Source organism: Larus michahellis, chromosome 6, assembly GCF_964199755.1.
Source record: "Larus michahellis chromosome 6, bLarMic1.1, whole genome shotgun sequence".
NCBI classification, from domain to species: Eukaryota; Metazoa; Chordata; class Aves; order Charadriiformes; family Laridae; genus Larus; species Larus michahellis.
This window is the reverse complement of record NC_133901.1, coordinates 19715564-19739603: the sequence shown is the minus strand read 5'-3', so window position 1 is coordinate 19739603 and position 24040 is coordinate 19715564. Positions and strand designations below refer to the sequence as shown.

At 38.2% G+C, this 24040-nt stretch overlaps 1 protein-coding gene and 1 long non-coding RNA gene across 5 annotated transcripts in view; one reads left to right on the top strand and one right to left on the bottom strand.

Moving 5' to 3' along the window:
* The window catches only part of LOC141744395 (uncharacterized), a 196826-nt gene extending 177069 nt beyond the window's left edge, over positions 1-19757 (top strand). For both annotated transcript variants that reach the window (XR_012587427.1, XR_012587426.1), the window contains exons 3-4: positions 13496-13640; positions 19599-19757. This is a non-coding gene — a long non-coding RNA (uncharacterized LOC141744395). The remainder of the gene's footprint in view (positions 1-13495; positions 13641-19598) is intronic.
* Positions 7343-24040, bottom strand: part of CLSTN2 (calsyntenin 2) — a 391014-nt gene continuing 374316 nt past the window's right edge. For all 3 annotated transcript variants that reach the window (XM_074590208.1, XM_074590209.1, XM_074590211.1), the window contains exons 13-17: positions 23409-23579; positions 22631-22776; positions 21106-21229; positions 19322-19506; positions 7343-18707 (exon numbers count right to left, since the gene is read on the bottom strand). In XM_074590208.1, coding sequence (XP_074446309.1) covers positions 18495-18707; positions 19322-19506; positions 21106-21229; positions 22631-22776; positions 23409-23579 — 839 coding nt within the window. In that variant the 3' untranslated portion in view covers positions 7343-18494. The remainder of the gene's footprint in view (positions 18708-19321; positions 19507-21105; positions 21230-22630; positions 22777-23408; positions 23580-24040) is intronic.

Sequence of the window (24040 nt, the reverse complement as noted above, 5' to 3'; positions counted from 1 at the left end):
AAGGATAATTTTCATGTCTCTTCTAAAGCTTGTTCATGATACAGCCTGATGTGGATAAAATACACTATTAGGGGACTTCTGTCAAGACTTGTCACAGAGTAAGTGGGACCTTGAGCACCCTGTATAATCACGTTCTGTTTCAGATTGCTTATTTGGAAAGCTTAGGTAACCGTGGAGTTAACATTGGAGGCCTTAGAAAAGGACAAGGTGAATGGAAGACTCAATAGAATGAGGGACTTCTGAAATGAGTAACATACTATCATTACAAGACTCAAACAATTGAGACTTGGAATATTGCTGGACTACGTGCCTCACTGATGTACAATGGGCAAAGTAGGCTATGTCTTCTTAAAGTATTTCTGTAGCCAAGGAGCATAACTGGAGATACAGGTGGCATTTGTGTAAGGAGAAATGAAGAATTCAAGCAGGCATAATCATAACAAATGTATGATAGAAGGAAGACAAAATTAATCTCAGGTGCTAGGATTTAGTACACAGTAATGAAGCTATGTGTAACGTGGAACTGTGAGTATCTCAGAAGATACTGGTCTTTGAGCCATTAAGGGTCAACAATCCCTCTACAAAAACTATAAAGTAGCAACGCTTTGAGTTAAGTATTCCATTAAAGTAGAACATAAACCTTTCATTGGCTTGCAAAAAAAGGAAGTTAGGTGTTAACTCAAAGAAGATTCACTGTTTTTCTCAAATTTGTGAAAGCCGAGTAACTGGAAGCAGGCTTGGCATTTGAATCGCCTCTTCATGTAACTCCTTAAAAGTCAATCACAACTGCCGTAAACTAGAGTTGCAAAAAAAAAATGCATTTAAAGAAATGTCTGGTGCCTGCCAACCCTAATCAGGCAACATCAATCAGTCTTACACTGCACAGCACTAATTACCATACTTAAGTGCACAGTCCACATGTCACTTGCCTCACAGACCCTACCTTCATATCTTGCTTTTAACCAGCTTCTCCCTCTCCCTCCACTCCCTCGGTATCCTCCCTCCTTTATACTATAGGACGCAGACTGCCACCTTTTCATACTAATTTCTTTGTATGCTCTTATGGGCCCTAACCATGGTGGTACTGAGGAGGAGTGTTCTACTTATCCCACTGGACACATGAGCTCAGAAAGACATGATTTCAAGGTAACAAGCTATTCTGTGATCACTTCCAAAAAGTGACAGCTTGTTAGCATAATGCTTATACTCTTATAGAGACATAAATCTGACACCAATTTGAACGTGCTTTGGAACAAGGGGAGATATATCAAGCCAAAACCAAGGCTCACACTTTTTAGAGGGTCTTCTTGTGAACCTTGTGCCTGAGAGCAGCACGCTCTACTGCTTTCAGTTACAGCGAAGCCTCTCTTGTAAAAAAACAATCACTATTGAGGACCTGAGGAACCAGAGCTCTCCCCCTGGCTGTAACTTGATTCTCTGTCAATTTGTAGCCTTTGCTGTGAGCATAAATGTTAGAAAATATGAGACATCTGTACTTGCCATGAAAGAGCATGCCAGGCCAGTGTACAGTCAGTTTGCTGCCCCATGGCTGTGCACCCACATGGCCAGAGAACGACGCAGCACAGCTGCTCACAGGGGCCATGCCTGTTGTGCAGTACGCAGCACAGAACTCTTCTGGCATGTCTGCCTGACATCATGCATCTTAATATGACTGCAGGAGAGTATGGTGTATTTGGCAGTGGGCAGATGGTTAAAGCAGATTCATTCAAATGAAGGTACCTCAGTTGCACCTGGAAGTGCAAGGCAAGTTAGAAGGACTTTCTCTTTTAACTAGCAGGTTTTATGCTATGAACTTGTAAAAAAACTTGAGACTCAGAATAAGTATGTATTTTAGTGCAGTATACATTGGCCTTTTGTCTAAATCTGAAAAGAGATTAGTTTTATTTAAAGGAAAAAAAAATCAATCTGCAAGGGAATTGTCATTCTAAAAGAGCCACTTGGTTGCGAAGTGGATGCACAGTGGAAATAAATGTTCTACTCCGTCCTGCTGACACTTCTAGAAATAAAAATAGTTGTTCTGTTTGTCCTTCAGCACTTTATTGAACCAGGGCTTCAGAGCCTGGTTCACTTTGAATTCATGCTTAATGAAGCATAAATTGTATTAATAGCAGTTATTAAATCTAGGTAGCAGAATAGAAATTTCAGCTCGACACAGAGAGTCTGACAACGGCTTAAGAAGCAAAGACTGGCAAAGCCCAGTTGTGATGCACTCCAGAGATTTCAATTCAGTTCCTAATGACACTGCCCATGAATCACTGCCCACATAAGCAGAAGCCTGCTTCTGGATAAGAAAACCCCTTTGCCAGAGCCAAAGGATGTTTCAACAACAGTGTCAGTGACGTACAATGCACAAATACTTTCAGAGAAGCATGCTACAGGGTACGGAAGAAAAAAGTCCAGTGAGCATTTGAGGATAGCCTGCCAGCTTTGAAAAGCTAGGAGAATATTTTTAATAGTCAGCTCTCCATTTTTGAGGATAATTGAGGGCCTTTGGTATCTTGGATACTCCAGGGGCTTTTAGTATTTGTTGGGGAGAGTAAAGCAAAAGCATACAGAGAGTGGTAATGAAAAGCACCCCAAGGACTCTGAGTGGAGCCGATCTTCATTTACTGTAGACAGCACTGAGTCTGAGCCAATAAACTGTGCAAAGCGCAAGATGAGCGTGTGGAGCATTGTACAGAGATAGCCAGCCTGGCTTTATACCTAAACCACACAGACACAGCAGCCTTGACTAGCCTGAATTCTGTGCTTTCCAAACACATCTGCTCTGCTCCTTGAAGACCAAGGAGTTAGTACACCTGCATTTATTTGGCAGCGCACTTAAGGTGCTAAGCCCTTTCCAATCCAGCTGCCTTTGCATCAAACCACCTTGGAAGCTGCTTCACCTATGGTACTGTTTATTCACAGATAAACTGCTAATAGATAATCCGAGTTGATTGTACTTGTCAAGTCAGAGAGGCTAATGAGTGGCTTACATTCCCATCTTATCCTCTGTACCAAAAGATCCAAAATACTTCTTTACAGAGTTAACTAATCAATACATAAAGTACATTACACAAGCAACACATGTATTGTTTCGTCTGTTTATTGATCTTTGCCTGTTTACTGAATGAGAGCCTTAGTTTAAGGCTAGATATTTAATGAGAACTGCGGGACAAAAAGAGAAGAATAATATGTAAAGAGACAGAATATATAAAGCAGAATCTGATAGGAAGGAATATCATGGAGGTCATTAGAGAACCTGCAAAAGCAAAAAAGGCATGGAATTATAAATAGAATGAAATTATGAATAGAAATTACTTCTATTCATAAATTTATAAGTAAAAGTTATTATCTGAATGCCAATAATTCTTGGCAAAGAGAGTTATAGAAACTGTAAAGATGCACTAGCTCATATTTCTACTGATTTTTCAGAAGTTTTTCAAGAAATCTATAAATGAGATGTGTGACAATATTATGTCTTAGTCATTAGCAGACAATGTTTTCTAATATTTATTTACAAATAATCACAAAAGGAGGAAAATTATAGGATGGAAAAATTTAGGCTCTTTTTCTAGAGCGCCCATAACTCATTTTGTTTGGTTTCTTTAAATCACTGAAATTTTACTGTGATTCATTAGTTCTAGGCTCGGGACTTCTGAGAAGCCCATCCTGAATTATCAATAGGTGTTACAGCCCTTTAAATTGCTCAACACAAAATGCATGGTTGAAGCCTGCAGTGACTTGTATGGCTTTTCAGGTCATTGCATAGCAGACCTATATTTTGTATTAAGAGAGAGTGCCAGGAGTTAATGGTTGCTCTGGTTGGGACTAATGTGCGATACAGCTATCTTTCTTTCCTCTTTTATTATTTTTGCTTTTAACTAATGACACACAACAAAGTAGAAACTCAGATTGCATTAAAGGATGAGAGGAGAAGAAAGACAGGCAAAAATTTCTCTCTAAGGAGGAAAGGATAATTAGATTTTAAAACTTTTTTTTCTATTAAGAAAACAGGCCTTAGAGCCTTGCTTGGGTGGTGCAGTCAGCACAGCTATTCCTAAGTAATATTTCAGACCCTCAGGAAGCTTTATTATTAAAAAGTGAAAACAATCATATTTAATCACATGTTACACTAAAGGGAATAACCTTTCAGGAGTGCAGAAAGGGTTATTTAAATACATCTTCTTGGCTCTCCTTAGGTAAAGGACTTTTTATACCAAAGTCAAGTTTATGTATATGAGGGATTTATGAAGCCTCTCTCCTCCTGTAGGCTGTTACCAGTGCAAATGAAATTGTTGACCAGTAGATCTCAGAAACTATGGGGCAATACTGCCTAAAGTAAAAGAATGAGGTATTTAGTCAATAAACATAACCGCAGTAACCCTTGTAAACTCCAGCACAGTTAGAGTAAATTAGGTTGGGAGTCACCTCTAGAGGTCGTCTGGTCCAGCCCTTACCACCTCCCCACCTCAAAGCAGAGCCAGCTTCAAAGTTAGACCCAACTTTAAAGTCAGATCAGGGCCTCAATTTGTCAAGTTTTGAGTGTCTCCATGGATGGAGGTTCTCCAACCACTCTGTTGCAGCGTTTGACCAGGGACATTGTGAATTTCTATGTAATTGCAATTTCCCCTGCTGTGACTTTCATCTGTTGCCTCTTTCGGTTGTGCCTCCAAGAGAAGCCTGGCCGTTAGGTAACTGAGAACAGCAGTTAGATCTTTCCTCAGTTTCCTCCAGGCTGAGCAAATTCAGCGCTCAGCTTCTCTTCATCTGTTTTGTAGTCCAGATCCCTTAAAAACCTGGTGTCTCTCCACTGGGTTATCCAGTTTGTCAGTGTCTTGTGCTGGGGAACCCAATATGGGACAGGAAATTTTGGATAGAGCCTTGCTAATGCCAGCTACAGGGAATAATTGCTTCCCTTGACCCATTAGTGTGCTCTTACTGATGCAGCCAGTATGAGACCAACAAAAGGGTACAGTGCTGACTCACGTACACCTTGTCTACCTGAGCTCCCCTCCCCCAGGTCTTATTCCAAAAAGCTGCTTTCTACCCCTGCAGGGGGTTATTCTATCCCAGGTGTAGGACTTCACATTTGCCATTGCTGAAGTTTCGTCAGTCCATTTCTCTGGCCTAGTGAGGTTCCTTAGCCCTCCAGTGTGTCAGCTGCTCCCTCCATCCCTTTGGTGTCATTCCCATACGATACATCTGCAATGTAAGGCAGACCTACCATGCACATCTGTTTGCAAGGTTCCTTCTAGTCGACAAAGGCAGATTGCTAACAGACATTTCAGACAGGATGGAGTATAAATGAGGTTTACAGGTTAGATTTTTCTTTTTTCTAAGCCAGAAAAAACTGTCAAGCAAACCCCCTTAGGCTATATAATACAGCTGTATTCCTTTTGTAAACTCAAAAATTGTACACAAGCACAAGAAGACAAAGCGTAAGTTATTTTATAGGCTATTTAAGGTCAATCTTCAAAACTGGAAACAATCACTCAGGTATATATTTCTCCTCTTATGTGTAAAATGAATTTTATTATGCAGCCTAAATAACAACAGGTCAATAAGATGCCAAAAATGAGTATTTGTCAACTGTTTATACATATTTCATTTGCTCTGAATGAGTCATTACATATTTTGAGTTGGAAAAAGGTCATGTTTTGTAAAAGGTCCTTTAGGCTATTGCATGTTTATAGATAAGTATGATAATGGTTTATGACATTTTATATATACTAGACATTCATATATACAGATATTTTTGATGTATTTCTTAATTGTATAGGCAAAGCTATTTTCAAAGTATATACTGCATCCACTGTATATACTATATTTAAATAGCATTTCTAGAAAAGTACTTACTAGTTCTTTGGGTATTTTCTTTTATTTTAACAGCCTGTTAGGGGCCTTACAGGCTATGTGTAACAGGAAAATCTTTGTCATTTGTTGTTCAGGTAGTGTGTAATTTTAGTCTTGCAGAATAATGTCAAACTCTTCTTGTTTGATTTTGTTAACAAAAATCATCATTTCTAATCTAGATCTTCTAGAATTGGTGAGAAAGCCATCTGCCAGGAGTGTGTTAGTTGGGGTTAATCTTGTACTAAGCAGCCAGAATAGGAGATGCTTCAAAAGATCCCTTCCAGTTCTACGTATCTATGTTCTATGATATCCAGCCTTCCCAGTATTGCGGCTGAGGTACCTCAGAGCCGGCTAATGAATTTGAATAGATTCCTAAGGCTGCAGTGATTGACTCCACTGTCTGTATGCAAGATGCAGGAAACAGGGACTTCTGCTTGAAATCTGTAAACCTGTAACGCTACTCTGTAATTATGACAAAACAGGATTAGGCTCATTTTCCCTCGGGTGTAGGATAAAGGCAACATTTTCCTTAGAGATGTTCCAAAACTCCAGGCAGCCATGGAATGCTATGCCACTGAAATCAGAAGTGCAAAGTCTGATGTTGAAGAGGCAGGACTGCAAAGTTGACAAGAATAGCACTTGTTCTGTTCAGCACAACCCAGGAAAGGTTTGGGACAGTGGGGGTTCAGGGGTTCAGGTTAGGCTTTTGCCTTTCACCGCGACATCTGAAATGGGAGTTGGACCCTTCTGAAAATTCAAAAGACCTGAATTGCATCTTAGACAGCTGATGTTGGGTACTTAACTGGGTGTGGCTAATGAAATATATATGTTGAGTTTTTGTTGTATTGTGCCTTGTAAATCATACCTTATGTAATCATTATAACATCTCGTTAAAGAACTAGATTGAGTCTGAGGAACTAACAAGGAGGGGAGCTCTAGACAGAGCAGAAGGCAAAAAGGAGTCAGGCGTATTCCTCCTATATGTGATGAGGTCACATGTGCAAATGTAATTCATAGGCAGATGACTCAAAGTGATGTTTTCCCTCTGTACTACTTCACAGTTTATGCATGTAATGTATCGTATGAATTTCTTCCTAATAGCTAATCTAAATCTACCCTCTTTCAGTTTAAAGCCATTACCCCTTGTATTTCGCTTTACTCTTTAATCATCTTTTATCAGACCAAAATGAAGTGTGAAAATAGATGGCTATTAAATGTAAATACCAACAACTCCTCAAAAGGTTCTCTTTCCCTTGCTTTCCTTTCCACGTTCTCAGCAGAAGGATGAAAAGTTATGTAGAGGCTTTAAACCTGTACTGAGTCTTTTGACAAATGGCACGTTCCTCCCCAGGAATGAGCAAAAGAGCAGACAGGTATAGACCAGATATTTAGCCCTTGCCACCAGAGGTGTTAGTGTTTAAGGGCTATTGTTCAGGAAATTAGAACATCCCAATAATTGGTGAAATAAAGATTGCAGAACATTACCTTTTATGTGAAATTCTAAAATTATATTTATTGGCCAATTCACAGAAAGTGCCAGAGTGACCACAAAAATGAATCTGGTTTTACACATGTACAGATGTATAGGCCAAGTTTTAAAATAACAGATCTATTTCCATTATGCATTTAATAAATCATGTGGAAAACATCAGGATATTAACAATCTCAAATTCATAAATGACTGTGTAAAGTGACATGGTTTTTATGAAATATACCACTATGCCATGGAAAGGGTTTTGTACAACTTATTCCCACTGTACGTAAAGTTAGGTTTCATGTACTTTACTATGTGTCAAAATTTATTGTACAGCTTCATAAAGAAAAGGTCTTTAAAAAAAAAAAAAACAGCAGATTTGTATCTGTGGCAAAAATCATTTTCAGTTCATATTCAGCTTTTTAATTGCATATAGTCATTTAATTCATCATTCTGCATAAATTGTATAGATTCACACTTTCATAAATGCACTTAGCATCTGCAACAAGACATTTCAAGGTGTGGTTTATGATTGTTTCACATATACATTAAGATATTTTATATAGCGAGCATCTCTCCTGGACTGAAGAGTCTGTTGTTTTGAAACACACTTAAGGGGTCACAACCATACAAGGGTATGTTTATTTGAATCCCATCTGGCATATTTTTTATTATCAATAGAAGTGGCCACAGCTAGACAGAGACTGGACTGCTAGGAAACAATCCCAAGCTAAAAAATACATGCTACCAACTGCAGTTACTGCTCCTCAACAAGAACTAATGCACCAACGTGGAAGCAAATCTGGGAAAGGGTGAACTGTGGGTGAAAAGTTCTACGTTTTTGCAGGCAGATGAAGTATTGCTTTTACTTCAAGCTATGATGAAATATGAAACAGGATTGTGCCAGCCAATTAGAGCTCAGGGCTTTTACATTCAGCATGATGAGATTGTTTCTCAATAGCAGGTATTTCATAACTCTATGGTAAATTCTAACTAGAAACAACCCGTTCCACCAAACTCCAATGATACTCAAGGTGAATATCTGATTCCCACTCTGCTACTCATCACAATTTAAGTCATGTCTTACAGTTCCTTGCTCAGGAATTCCTCTTTTTCTTCTCCCTTTGCATTGCAACCTCACCTTGCAAGGCTTAATCATAAGGCTTAACCTAATCTGTTAGACTTCAGTTACTCTTCATGCAATGACTGGTTTTGAAAAGGTGGGCAGAGACGAGACAGGAAGCTATAATGACACGGAGTTTTGTAGAAAATTGAAAGGTATTTCCACTAACTTTTCTCCTCCGTTGTATTAGCCAATGCCAAGGGTAGTCATCTTTGTTCAATCATGTGACCTAAAAACACTGATAGCAATTCATCATTCATCATATTATTTGTACAACGCTAGTTGACATCTATCAGGGACAGAGATGTGCTGAAGGCAGTGTATAGTACCCATAAGTCAACACTGGAAAGGGTTAGTGTCCCTGCTCTCCCTTTTATCAAACCTTACAGACAGAGCAAATGAGGAGAAGAGTTTTATTTCACTTGGGTCTTAGTGACGCAGTGGGTCTTTGAGCAGAAGGATGTCAGTTCTGTTTTGGCTTTCAGGTACAGGAGGTTGGGGTAGAAGCAGGAAATACATCAATTAAAAGACCCAAGATTACTTCGTACATCCTTCCTGTTTGTCCGTGTAATTGGACTTCTCAGAGAACAGAGGTTTGCTTGGGGCGTGCTTGAAAACTAACAATACAGTCATTGTGCCAGTCAGAGACCATACTTGCACAGCAAATTTGAAATACAATGTTAGGCATGGCAGTACTCAGACAAGCTGGCGCTATTTTATTCCTTTGCAGTGATTAACATATGGCTAGAAATGTCGAGTACTTGTTTTAGACGGTAGGTGCATTCTACCTATGAGATTTGAGGAGAAACAATATATACTAATCTGTCTTAAAGCAATGAATCGGTAATAATTACTGCTCAGTGTGGGGACACTTAAAAGCATGTGCACATGAATGACAATGTCTGTTTTCAAATTAATGATGACAATCTAAATTTTAACAAATTACTGCTTTGTATTATTGTTTGGTTGGCTCCAATGTTTATTGATTGGCTTTGTTTAATCATACCGACATAAAAGACACTGCAAAATTCATATTATATCAGAACTTATCCATAGATTACAGCAAATATTTTAAAAAAAATCAAATTTCAGTATAAATTTATTGTTTAACCTTTGACAAACTACGCAGTGACATACACCAACACAGAGTACTTTAACAGAGTAAACTGACCATGACTAATTTAAGGAAATACCATTTTTTTTTAGTTTGTGTATTAATGACATTTCATGAAAAGGTAAGGAAAGATGAGACTGAAGGAGTGAATTGGAAGGAGGAGTGAGGGAATCATAGTCTCTCTAATAAATGACCAAAGGCAACGAACTTGATAACTATCTAAAAATATTTGAAGGATATAAATCATGGTTAGAGGAATTATTTAGGGTGGGGCAAAAGAGTATAACTGGGACTAATGAGATAAAAATTACAAAAAGGATTATTTAAATTCATTATCAGGAAAAGCATTCTAATGGTGAATTCTAATAGACTATAGAATAATCTCCCAAGGGAAGCAGTAGAAGCCCCAGGCTTAAAAACATTTAAGTAGGCTGAAACACCCCCACCCTAACACTAGAAGATATATTCTAGGGAACAATTCTGCACTGTTAGCATAATACTCTACCTGTACTACTTTTTCTTTCTGTCTACTAATCTTTATTTCTAGGATTTAATGAGTCTAGCAGCGACTTCTAAACACACTGAAATTTAGATGGAACAGTTACTAGGAATCCTAAGCACAGCGTGTATTACTCTGCACAGCAATAACCCACTCTGGTGTATCTTTCCATCCCTATTGCGATGACCCTTTGAACAGAACTGTCTGTTAATCACAATCAAGTATTTACTCAAGATTCTGGTGGTGCAGTATTTACAATGGAATATAAAAAACACCTCACATTTTTTGGATCAGTTTCTGAGGTTATAACAATAAAAATGATTGAGAACGGAGATAATAGCTTCAGCTCTCAGAATTGTTCAGGGGTAATTGTGATCCTTGAAAAAATTTTGTATATCTTGTGTATTTTCAAAAATCAAGATTGCCAACTATGTGGTCACTTAGGAAATCAGATCGTTACAAGAAGTTTACTTTAGGGCCTTTGCAACATGGAGTTGGGTGTTCCCAGCTCCTCATCCAATCCATGGAGTATGTTGGTTGTAGAAAATCTCTAAAACTAATTAACGCAGTTGTCTTTTGTAGAAAAGTGCTGTTTCTTACCTCAAATTAAAACGTAATTCAAATGGCAACTGTACCATTCAATTTTTGAGTCACTACTGACATAACGTTTTGGCCCAAATCACCACGGCCCTAAACCATTTCCTACTTAATGCAGGCACAGCGTAGCAACATTTGTCGTGCTCTTGCTCCCTTCCCAGCGCTGCTGGAGGTAGCGTAGCTGTAACTAATGAAGCACTTACAGACAGCGGCAACCATGCTAAGTAACTTAAGGTTCTAGTTCATTACTACAACAACCACTTCCATGCTGGGAATAATGAGGTGGGTTTTTTTATACATACACATATGCGCATGCTCATATACACACGGTCATCTCAGAGCCTTCAACATCCTATATTCGTTTTCCTTCTTCTTGGTTGCTGATAGCTGTCCATTCTGGACATGAAAATAACAGGTTTCCATTTTCATACCATTTGACATTCAAGCTTTTAATCTCCCTTGTTTATAGAAGATTAAATTCCAGCTTTTTTCACATCGACTGGAAACCTTAATGCTTTCTGTCTGTAATTCATGCATTATTCTTTTCTATCTCCCTGTTCACTCTTCCCTAAATGATAATTCAGTTTTCTAAAATAACTGACTGCAATTGATCCATTCCACATTCCAAAGAGCATGCTGAGATAAAACAACCATCCACCTTCTCATCTATATGTGTGCACATTAAGCAGATTGCAGACAAGAATTTGTTGCCAATTTCAGTACTGGTTTGAAATGTCATCGTAGTCACAAACTTGATCAGGGTTATCTGATCAAGTCCTTGGGATCTGTTTATATATTTACGGGAGGCAGAGTAGAAAGAAAAAAAAAACATTGTAATTTTAATGATTTGCTTGGGTGTTTTTTGCCGTAGGATATCCTGAAAACGTCAGCCAAAAAATATCTTATGGGTTAATATGCCTACAGGAACCTGAAAGAACTTTATATCCAGTGAGGAAGTTAAAGGCCTCTGAAAACCCCAAACTGTATCCAGATTTATACAAAAAGAATCATTAGGGCAGCAGAAAAGCCTTTTACTCCCATGAAATTTTCTGGTTTTCTAAAGTATAAGGGTAGAATATGATTATAAAAACCTTTGTCCCCCATTTGGAGACAGCTTCTCTTTGCATTTGTCAGGCTTTATGCACCTTACCTAGTGAAAGCTGCGCTCTTTTATCATACAATGTACTTAGCTGGGGCAAAAAAAAATTCTTCTGCTTCTTTGTTCTCAGCAGAGGCACAAATAGTGACAATACACAGCCCTGTAGCTTCAACAGATGATGAATGCACCTTTTCCACACAAGTTAGAGTTGAAAATAGGAATGAACTCCAAACTTTGTTTTAAATGTTTGTAATATTTCAAACTATTGTGAGTGTTTCTTCATAGGCAATAACTAATGAAACAAGAGCCCAAAGCTCTTGACTGTAACCGTTGTGTCATTCATTTTGCGTGTGTATAGGGTGCTCCACAATGGAGAGCTGTGAGTAGAGCTACAACAGAATTATTGAGTTGTAACACCACCAAGCCTTCTGACAGCGCTTTTCATCTACAGGACTCACAGTGCTTTGCAAAGGATCTCAGTAGCATTATTCCTATTTACAAGCAGAGAAATGTAACACTGTCGATACCTATCCAAAAGGCAGCAAAATGCCTCTTGGGAAGCAGGGGACCTGAACTGGTAACTGTTCATCGCCAGGAACGAAATTATGAACATACAAAACCTCTTGGATCCATTTTCTTGTGTTAAGCTTCAATAATGTGGGTTAGAACTGTTTATTGTTTCAAAACCCTTTGTTAGAGCTCTATGAAATGAAAGCCCTTGCACCCCTTTCACTTTTGCTCTGTTTAAGCATTGAGAATCTCTATTTTTATGATTCTGTCTACATTGAGGGGGGGGGACGGGACGGGAGGAGGAAAGCCCAGGAAAAAACAGAACCACATACCAGGCTTGTACCTTGTTATTCATGCAAAGGCAATGAAGTATAATTACCTTCTGTGCTATCACTGGAATAAGGTACCTGATAGATTTAGCAGAAATATTTCTTTGGATCGGATGTGTTAACAGAGTATGTGTTTTACTCTGCTGTAGCTTTTGTGGTCATCCTTCAAACCTGTATTTATTTTCCACGCTAACAAAAAGAATCTGGATTCCAGGAGAGATAACTAAAAAAAACCCAAACCAACAATCTGCAAATAACAAACCAGCCTCGTGCTAAAGCAAACACTCTGATCACTGGATACACTTGTCTCAGTCGGTTCATCTGAGACTGTCATCTCCTTCGCTGGAAAGAAACATTCAGCATTAAGGGACCTGATACGTTTCAGTCTACAACACTCCCCACACTGCCTTTTTAGAAAAAATAAATTAAAATAATATAAAACAACATGACCCAAGTGTACAAAGATTGTACAGGATCACTGTTTGCTCCTGGGTGCTACAGAAAATGTTTATCCTTGATTGCAAAGTATTGCATGGTTTGAACATAAGTATGGGAGTGTTGAGGGTTTTTTTATTTTTTTATTTTTTGGCCACATCTAAATCTTTTGAGGGCCAAGGGTGGCTGGCAGTCTTACGGCTGTTTGGAGCAGCACTTTTACAGTGTGAGCTTTGCAGGCTCTGTGGGTATGAGGCCATGGCATCACGAAAGCTTGAGGAGGCAGAAATCTAATGCTATCATATGGCTGGTGATACTGGTTGAAACATGAGGAAGATTGTATTTATATAGCACAGCATTATGTACAATTGACAGTAATGTTTTTATTCATTTCAAAGGTGCTTTTACTTTTGCCGTCTTTGACAGTCTTTTCTTTTTTTCTTTCTGTCTCCTCCTTAGATTTGCCCAACTGATGTATGAGAATTGCCTTAACCACGTACCAAGTAAAGGTCAGCAGCTACAGAGATCATCCAGAGGTGCATTAATCCCCAGGCTTACAGTTAGAAGGAAGTGAACCATCAAGATGAGGCTACTGCACAGCCAGGTTCTCCCACATATTTCAACTTTTTTCGTTCAGTAATTTTATCAGGGCAGAACCAGAGCTCATTGGTCATTTGTCTGTGATTTCCAGCTAGCCAGCAAGATGAGTACCATCTGACTGGGATCCTAAAAATCCATAAATTGGCCCAATTTTAAGGGCATAGATGCTATGTACTTTGATTCCAGCATTTCCAGATAGTCTCAGAGCAACTCCAGATGTGCTGCCTGAATCCATGCAGGTTCAGACAAAATGCTGGATAAAACAAGAGGTGTATTTCCAATCTAGAGAATACATTTTATATAAATAAAAACATACATACAATTTTACTTTAAAATTGTATGTATACAAACTATTACATATATGTAATATAATATATCGGTTTGTGTATGGTTTTTTTCACAATTCTGCTCATATCACTGTTATTTCTCAGTCTGGCAGCTGTCAATATTTATCTGAAATTTTATGTCATGATGTTGGGGTATTTTTTTCAACACCAAGATTTCATCCAGAAATGATGAAAATTAAATCATCTTTTTTTTTTTTTTTTAGAAGCTATGACACCTTTGTTTTTCTGCCAAGTGAGCTGCTCTCTTGCTGTTAACCTATTGGTGTTTTTTAAGACTAGTGCAGCAATAGTATACAGTGTACACCCAGGGAACAGCTACACTCCAGAGAGGTGAAGCAAATTTGCCAAAAAAAAATTAAGATGTTGTTAGCCATGATGTCAGACACTAAGATTTTTAGCACTTGGCTTCTTTGCCTACTGCTAGATTCCTGGAAATTGTTTATATGTAAATTGTATTTTACTATGAGGTTTTATTGTCATTTGGACTAAGCATAAGAGAACTGGTGGGGCTATACTAGTATCAAGATATTTAATGTGTGAATTAAGGAAAGAGGAAGCTTTTTTTGTCCCGTGTCATTATTTTCAGCTTAGGGTCAGGCAGAGACAGCACCTGCAATGGAGACAGTGGATTTCCTCCCCACTAGAGAAACTTTATAACCCTTTAACCCTTTCTGAGTCTTATTTTCTCCTGACTGAAGGATGGTGCATGTGCTCACAGCAAGCCCAGCGCCACAACACACCAGAAAAAGAACCAAACTACACCTTCCCACTAGCCCTTGACAAGGGCAACCATCCTCAGTTAAAGAGCAGCCGAGCCAGCGCTGCAGGATACTCTTGCCTGTTTGAATGAACTAAACAACAGCATTTTATTGTAATTAGTATTAAAGGTGTCATGAACTCTTCACGTCTATTTCTAATTTGAACTGGTATCAGCTAATGCAGTAAATATTGAGATTAAGCTCAACAGCTGTGCATTTTAAGGTTTTCTTGCAAGGACAAAATATCTGTGGAGGGGGTAGAAATGAAAAAGCAATATGTGAGTTATTGACCACAAAAAGCAACTTAGTAAGTTATATGAATTCAGATAACACAGTGTATCACCATCTTTAATTTGCATTTGTAGGTTTTGCACCTTTTCCCAGCCTTAGACTAGACTTTTAAAAAAAATTTAAAGAATGAAATTCATTGATGTGATGTCATTTTAGACCTCTGGTGTCACAGAACAGACTCCTGGTATCATGTATTACGGGTACCTTGTCAGAGATTTTTTTTGGGATGCACTTTATTTCTACTGTAAAAAAGCCGCCTATATTTGTGCATCTTCACAGCTCAACCTTGCAACTGGCATAAGGACAACCAGTGCAGTTTAAAGAGCCAGACACTGCAGCTGCCATTTCAGAGTTTGCAGCATGAACACTTTTTTCAGAGAGGAAATGAGATTTTTTGGCTTTTGATTGTGGGGGGGAGGGGAGAGAAGAGAGAGTTTGTGTGTGTATTTATGCACATATATGTGTATATGTTCTGGTTTGGTTTTAAGCAAGTAGTTTACAGCAAAAAATAATTAATGGAGGGGAGGAAATATTGTTAAAATTATTTCAAAAAAAGCAATATTTCTCTGTTATTGTACTAGTAGGCTTTTGCTCATGAAGCCATTGCTGTCAACTTCTATGCCAATATTCTAATTCCAAGGTCTATTTCATGAAGAAGGATCTCATTCTCACTAACATGTTGTGAAAGGGATTTTTCTGTTTATTTGAATGAAAAATGCTGCATGACACACTCCAATGAGTAATCTAAAATAAGTACAGTGATACATTTTAGTTTGCTGGATATCTTGTTGCAAACCAAATTTTAGTGATAACACACATGCCTGTATTACTTTGCTTAGGTTTAAAAATGTTGGTTTATGTACAGTAGAGAAAATACTTTGTTTGCTTCGTGTAATGTACCAGCACAAATGGAAAAGATTTGCTTCCAGTAACAAAAAGATAAAAAGCTATTATGTGGAGGAACACACTGATGAAGACATGAACGTACAAAAGAATTAAAGGCTGTCGATACGGTTGTAAATTGCTGTTTTCAAGTTGCCCTAATGTTTGCTGTGATAACAACAGTAATAATAATCAGGAATAACAAAAACTTTAAAAATAATTTAACTCCAGTTTTAAATCTTAACTTGACTTTTAAATATCTACTTTTAATTTTAAAACTTTTTTTTTTTTCTGAGCAGAAAGCTTTGCTGATACGTGCTGATAACAATCATCATGAAGAGCCTGCTTCATGTCACTAACAAAAAATAACGCTAGGAAATTATTTAGGATAGTAGGATGCTAGGAAGTGATCTAACATAAAATTTCTATTCAAGATGTTCAGAAATTTTAAAATTATTTTTTTTATTGAACAGAAATTTTGGGCAATTTTACAGTCTTTATTCCTGAAGATAAATTGCATTTATGTGGGCTTGATTCTGCAAATATTTTTTTAAGTTTAATACATGTGAGAGACCAAAATAAAACTAAACCACAACTGCTCACATACGAAAACTTTTATATTGCCGGTCTTAACAACCACGTGCCAACACGATTGTCGGCACAACAAAGAGCATGAAGATCTCTAATTTTTAAAATTAATTTAGAGTTCTTTTCATTTACTTTCTAGTTATTAAACTACTTGCTGTCAATCTTTCCCTGTAACTATATGATGCAGAAACTGGAATTAAAAGAACCCCCAAACCACAATATATTCTCTATATTTCAAGCCGTTCAGGAGCTGCTAACAATTTAGTGTGAAGGGAGGGGGATACCCTCAAGCTCGCTCGAGTTACTCTTTGCAATAGCCACTACCATTTGCGGGTGCTCAGGAAGGTCCTGTTGTGGCAAGAGTGACTGCTTGTTTCTCTGGCAGAGAGGAGAGAAGAGGAAGCAGCTCGTTTTAAACAGCAAATTACAAAAGCAAAAGTCAATGATGAAATCGTAAAGAAAAGGAAGTACTTAGGAAAACCCCAACAGACAAGCCACTAGACTGCATTCACTTCCATGCCATTTTGGTTTTTTATGCGTTAGAGCAGTTATCCTAGCAAGTGCTGCATCATTTGGTATGCAGAGCATTTGAAGATGCAAAGATAATTAAAGAAAGGGGACAAAAAACCACACCACACAGACTTATCAACACATTGTACGTAGCTTTGCTTTTTTTTTTTTTTTTTCCTTTTGAAACAGTGTTTAAGAAAAATATGCTGTGTTACCATAACAAACTAAAATACTCTTTCAGCCTCTTAAGAGTTTAGTTTTTGTTTTCACTTCTTTTGGTTCCAGGTAGGTTTTGTTTGTTCTTGTTCTACTTTATAAAACCTTTTCTCAACATTAATGGCTTCAGGAAGAAGAAATAAGGGAGAATTATGAGCACAAAAGAGAGCTGACAGTTCCGTATGTAGCCATTTTCTCTTGTGCCACTCATAGGTGGGTAAGGGTACAGAAGAAATAGGGCATAATGTTTTATAGAATACAGTCAGACAGGAATTCCAGCTGGCATTCACTAAAGCAAAAGGGGACATTTTCCTCATGTAAAATCATTGTTTAAATCCCAACCATACATAGCTATGGAATAATGGTGTCACTTATTTTCCACTACTTCAGTAAGATACTGCAGGAAGCTAATGATTTTACAAGACAGACGGTTTAAAGCATCGATTTGCTGCAAATTGCTCAATCCATAACTAATGAGCAGCTCTACAGGTTTTCAGTAAATCAATCCCATTAGAATTTACAGTTTGCATAAGAGCCTATTACTCAGTCTGTGGACACGGAACAATTTTTTTTTTTTCAGCCCCTTATCGTTGCTGGTTTTTTCAACTCTCAAGTTTCTATGGGTGGGTTGGATAAAATTCCTGTCTTAAGGGCTCTGACAGCATGCCTGAAAAATACACTGTCCACATCTACACAGGCACACATGCATCCCGTGTCAAGTCCTAGATATTCCTTGTAGAAGACGGTTAACATCCAAGAAGGCAGGACAAGATGACAAATGGAATTCAGTCTCTGTCACCTGTAACACTAAAACTTTGCCCCAGTTTGAAGGTGGATTATATTTTACACCTGTAAGAGTGTGAAGTCAAACGGCAACTGTTATTTGGACCCACACAAGTAATTCTTCATAACAAGCTGCAATCTCTCCTGTATGAAAAAAATAGCAAAGGCAAAACCCCCCTGTGGATTGAGTGACAGGACTTTTGTCACCTATCTGTGGTATAGAAACAGGAAATTGAGAACTACGCTTGCTAACACATCAAGTTCTAGACTACTTTATTACTGGTGATGCCAGTATGTTTGTACCACGTTTTCTCTGGGCTTTGTAAGAAAAGGGTCACTTCTATCATTATCAATTTGTACAACAAGGTCATTTTAGGCAAAACAGTTACAGGCAAGCAGAAGTTCAAATCCTGTCAGTGAATTCATAGACTCTGAAAAAGCATTGTATTGGTTGTTACAAAAGAGCAATGTGGCTGGAGGCTGTTAGTACGGGAGAGTTGAATCATCCCACTCCAACTGCTCTTGCCTGGTGGCATTCTGTTTGTCTCCCTTTTGGACAATCACTTCCTCTTCTTCCTCCTCTTCCTCATCCTCCTCTTCACTTTCATCTGATTCAGCACTGGTTGTGTCTTCCTCTTCATCTTCCAGGTCTTCTTCCTCACTCTCCTCTTCTGTCTGGTGAGGCTTTTCATATTTCTGCAGCGCATTTAAAGAAATGAAAGAGAGACAGTAGAAGAAAAGTGCCTTCTTGCTAGCCAGTGGCGGTGAGAACGTGAGCATAACAGGCGGGGAATATCTGCTTTCCAACATTATGTGACTATTAGGCATCAAATATGATACAATTCAGTAGCAAATATTCAGAAACTAGTGGAACAAGAATGCAATGTCAATAAGCAATATCTTTGTTAGTCAAGCTGCCAAAATTTAACCCTTCCTTGTCAGTTTATTTAAACTGCCGGTCGTTCCCCATCCTTTTAGTGTATTAATGCTTACATCAAAAAGTTAAAACCAAAGTAACTAGGGTGCAAATATGGATGGAGAGGAAGCAGTGTTGTACCCACGTATTCTTCACCATCCTATTTAGTGATTATATATGGCAACAAATATTAAGTGCTCAATTATAGATTATCATGGTGTGCAGAGCTGAAAATTGAGATGGGGTCCTGAGTGTGTACATACAGGCAACTGTTCTACCGAGCCTAAATAAGCGTAATCTGAAAGAGGCTCAAAACTCCCCGCTGAGTAAGCCACCAGGCCAGACAGTAACTCCTGGTAGTATCATGACATAATACTATGCCTCAGATATGTACCTCCATGGGGTTGACGGTAATAGTCAGAGCAGAATCATCCCAATCCATTTCATTTTCTTTACTTCCTTCGTTGTCTCCAGAGCTGTGCTGATGAGCTGTCCGAATCCGATAGACCCCCAAGGTTATGATGAAAACGAGTATGCTCACACAGATTATGATAACAATAGTAGCCACACTTGGAACAACTGGAATGAAAGGTGGAAAAGGGAATGGGCTTATATTGGTCAAACAAGTTGCCTACATAACACTAAATACATTGTGTGGTTTTTCTCCTCAGTTCCTCTGCCTTTGGATTGAGAAGCGGCACAGCCATACGCTGTCTGCCTGGGACTACGGAAAGTGTTGACAAGTGCCCACCTACTGAGGCAGAGCTTACACTTTATAATGAGCATTATAAATCATAACTAAAAAGTGAGTATGCCTACCATTTGTTCTTTAAGCCACTTTATTACAGAAGACAAGCAGTCAATCAGCGCAGAAACAATTACTTTTAGAACAAATGTTTTTGCAATAAGGTTCAGCTGCGTGTTGTCTCCTTCTGATTACAGCTAAGGTGTTAACCTCACTTGTGAGAAAAAGTATATCTTAAAGCTTCTGTTTTCAAAGGTTTCAAACATTTGTACTGTGATTTCAATCCCAGCTTCCAAGAACTAAAACAACACATTGCCATTCTAGTTGCCTGTGTTACAGCCTTCCTGGGAGACTCTTGAGGATTCAAGATATTTTTCCTCACTGTTCTGTTGCACTCTGAGAAGGCTCCGCCTCCACCAAGTCACAGGAAGAAACCTCTCTGAACTCTCTTATATTATCAGCTCCATAATTAGGTTAGTGAAGAAGTGCTGCCACTTCCTATGTACCTTTGCTACCTCGGTACTGCAGTTCCAGGAGCTTTATTAGTTCCCCATTTTATCACCTTGACCTGCCTGTAAGAATGGAACTCTCAAATCAGAACAATATTAAAGTAAGAAGAAAGAACTAGTTTGCAATTTCCTTTTAGCAAAATGTCTAAGTGTACAGAAAAATACACTCATTTTCTAAGCATAACTGTACATAACTACTTATAACTACCTACAGCTTTACTGTATCGTTCAACTAAATCTGTTGAATGATCATTCAACTAACGTATCATTCAACTAAAAGAATTTCAGAATCTAGCATTTAAAGAGATATCTCTGTCTTGGGTTTAACAACTTCATTGAAAAGGCTTCAGACTTGGCTTCAGATTTTAACTCATACAGTCCAAACATTCAATTTAAATCCTGTATTTAATATATATTAATGGCCCCTGTACATGGCTATACGGACCTATCTTCTCTCCAGAGAACTCCAGACTGAGGCCTGGACAGCAGCTAACAGAAGCACCGCAGTAGCTATATATTTTAAAAAATAATACAAACATCTCTTCCTTTTGCTTAGAAAGGGGTCAGCAGAAATTAATATGCCACAGAAATACAGATGTACAAAGACAATATGAGCATAAATATTATCCTTCATACCATTCGATACTAGAAACAAGACATTTTCTTAACTATGTGGGTCAAAGTACATAACCTTTAATGAAGACTTTAAAACAGGATACTATTTTTTAATTACAAAGTACCTTGTTGGAAAGAAAGAAGAGAATTCAATGTTACCTTCTTTCGTACCTGTGCAATGATCTCTGTGAGGTTTCACAATCTGTAACTATGGACTTCAGGGCTTTATTTGTTGACCAAGCTGAATCACAAGGGAAACACTGACATATCAGAATCACTAGAAGCAGTCCCTGTAAAGTTGTCACATACCTGAGTTGTGAACAGCACTTATGCTTCCCTCTGGGTGGTGGACAGATTGGAGAAATTGTGGTTCTACTATCATATGACTTACGTGGTCCATGAAGTTGGAGTTGGAGCTGTGTAGAATATTAACCTGACACAAGAGAAAAATAAGAGACCAGATAGTAAAAAGAAGTGCCTTATATTCCAAGCCTGCTGGCTCCATACATTACACTGAACTATGAAGTTCATCACCAGATAGGAACATTATTATACAGATGTTAAAGGCCAAATTAACTTTTTTTTAGACTAGTGAAAAATACACAGGTTAATATATTTCTGATTTCTAGCATTAAAATTTCATTCTAACATTTCTAGCTGTAGACTATTAAGTGGCACAGAAAAGAATTTTTTTGATTTACTTGTCTGGATAAGTAACAATTTTTTTTCCTCCGTACTAATCAGCTTTTCAGTGTTCCCTGACAGTTAGTGGGAGATTTGTCACTCTGAATATTGACAGAGAACATATTAAACTCGTTGAGATTAAAACCAATACAGTAAGAGAAAATTAAAAGAGGTTTCAATTTTTCCTACGTCCCTACTTTCAGAGTGAATTTCTTTGAGGATACGATCAGTTCTCTGTCCTACCAATAGTTATGGTATAAGCAAAAACCCTGAAGTCATTGTGAGGGCTGCAGAATGCGAAGGTGAAAAGAATTCTCTATACAACATACACAAGTAAAAACTTTCAGAACAAAATTGTTAAGTTTTGAGCCTGTTGCTTAGAAGGTCGTGCCCCTTTCTTCAGAATAGGTCCACAATTCCTGCTGAGAGGCATCAGTAGTAATCCTCAGTCCCCGAGCCATTGTGCTACACGGCACGTGTAAGCTCAAGAGAGCTATACACATATTCCTGTGGTGACTGCCCATGTCTGGGCAGTGGATCCAAGGGAATATGACAGATGAAGTCCATCCTATGCATCCTGTATACTGACTTTCCTCCCCAAAGAAATCTGAAATCATGTAAATTATCAGGAATGATCTCCATCTGATGAAGAACAAATTATAAAACTTATTGTAGGGGGGTAGTGCTTGGAAAAACTGAAAAGGTGAATGCTGCAGGAATAAAAAGTATGTCAGGTTAAGCTAAAAAATAACTAATCTAAGGAAAATAATGAAGCTGTAATGATTTACTTTCAAGCAGGTACATAAATCTTTTGAAAGACCTGCAGGAGATTTTACGTCATGGAAAAACAATGATGATGATCTTAGCCTCTATGCTGTTTGCACAGGAGTAATTCTTTGTGTTAGTGGAGTTCAAGGGAAGGGATCATATCCTTACAAATGCAGCAGAATAGAGAGTTCCGTATTGAGGAATGCCCACAGAAGTCAACTGCCTATTTGTATGGAACTTAGAATTTTTCCTCTATTTGATTATGGTTACCAGAACCTATCAATCATTTTGCACATTTTAAAGAAAACTCACTGTTGCTGAAGATAAGGCTAGTGCTCAGCCTCAGTGCTGGAAACAAAAACTTGACTAAATGATTGCTTACCTCCAAGTTAAATTCATTGCTGGTGTAACGTCCATTTAGCTCTGAGCACTTGACTCTGAACTTTCTGTCAAAGGTGGCAGAAGTGTACCAGTTACGGTATCGAACCTGCCGAAGAACCTGTTCATAGCTGTGCATGGTGTCCACACCTGAAATGGTGGTAGAGCAGTAATAATCTCAAGGAGATGCTATGTAACAAATGCTCTGTGCAGTACAGGAGAAATCAAATGTTCACAGAAAATACAAAATTTGGCGGAATAATCTGAAAGTGGCATTTCATCAAACATTCGCTGATAAAGCCTCTGGTGACACTAAATTATGTGAAATTATGAGGTTTTGGAAATGAATGTAGGTCCGTAACAGAGAGGAACAAATACAACAGCAAAGATTTAGAATAAATTGTTTAATAATGGAAAAAAATGGTCAATGAGTTACCAACACTGTGCAGGAGCGCTGAGGAATCCCCTCATTCCCACCTTCCACTGTGATGGTCCAAAGAACCCCCACATTTAAAGAAAGCAGTGCTGCTATTTTCCTTATTTGGGGAGTAGCAGGAGGGATGCTGGGATCAAGACAAAGTGGTGCTGTATTCCGGAGGCTAAACACAGCCCACCCAGAGATCAAGAAGTGACGACGCTTTTTGAGACACAGTCTCTCCTGGAACATTTTAGGGGCAGTACACCACAGATTTCTGTCTGATTTCTTTCATATTAGTCCTTGCATTCCAGTAATGTAATTGTTGGCAGGAAGAAATAAGGGAAAGCAAAGTCCATGAACTTACCATAGATTGAATACCCTGCTGTGGAATTTGTGGCATCTAGATGTTTTCCTTGAAGCTCCACATGATCTAGTTCTAAACACTCTTGTTCAGGATCTAGTTCTGCGCCGATGACCAAAATATCACAGAAATCCAAGTTGTGGAGCATTTCCTCTAATACCACTGGCTTATTGGCTGTGAACACATGGCACATACCATGAAAAAAAGACAAAAGAAACCAAGATAAATGGTCACTGAACAGCTCAGTCATTTTATGTGCTTTGCATCAGGGCTTTCAATTTGTGCGACGATGTCTGAATTGGTTTTTGCCAATATTAAATACAGCATACTTGCAGCAAATCAAAAGAGAAGTGTCTTGCCTGTTCAGGTGCTATGATGATGAAGGCCTACAAATTCCTAGTGAGACAGATAGAAAAATATGTTGCTCTGGAATAAAAGGCATTCAAGAACAGTACTGGAAGTAGAAAAATGAAATTTGATCCTGGAAATAAATTCTTGTAAACAATTGTTTTTCAATACTGTATTGACACCAGGTTGGTATCACAAATTCATTCTTTTTTCAAGGAAAACTGAACTGGAAAAATACATGTCAAATATATCTATGCTTGGATGATTTTCTCAGTCACTCTATGGCC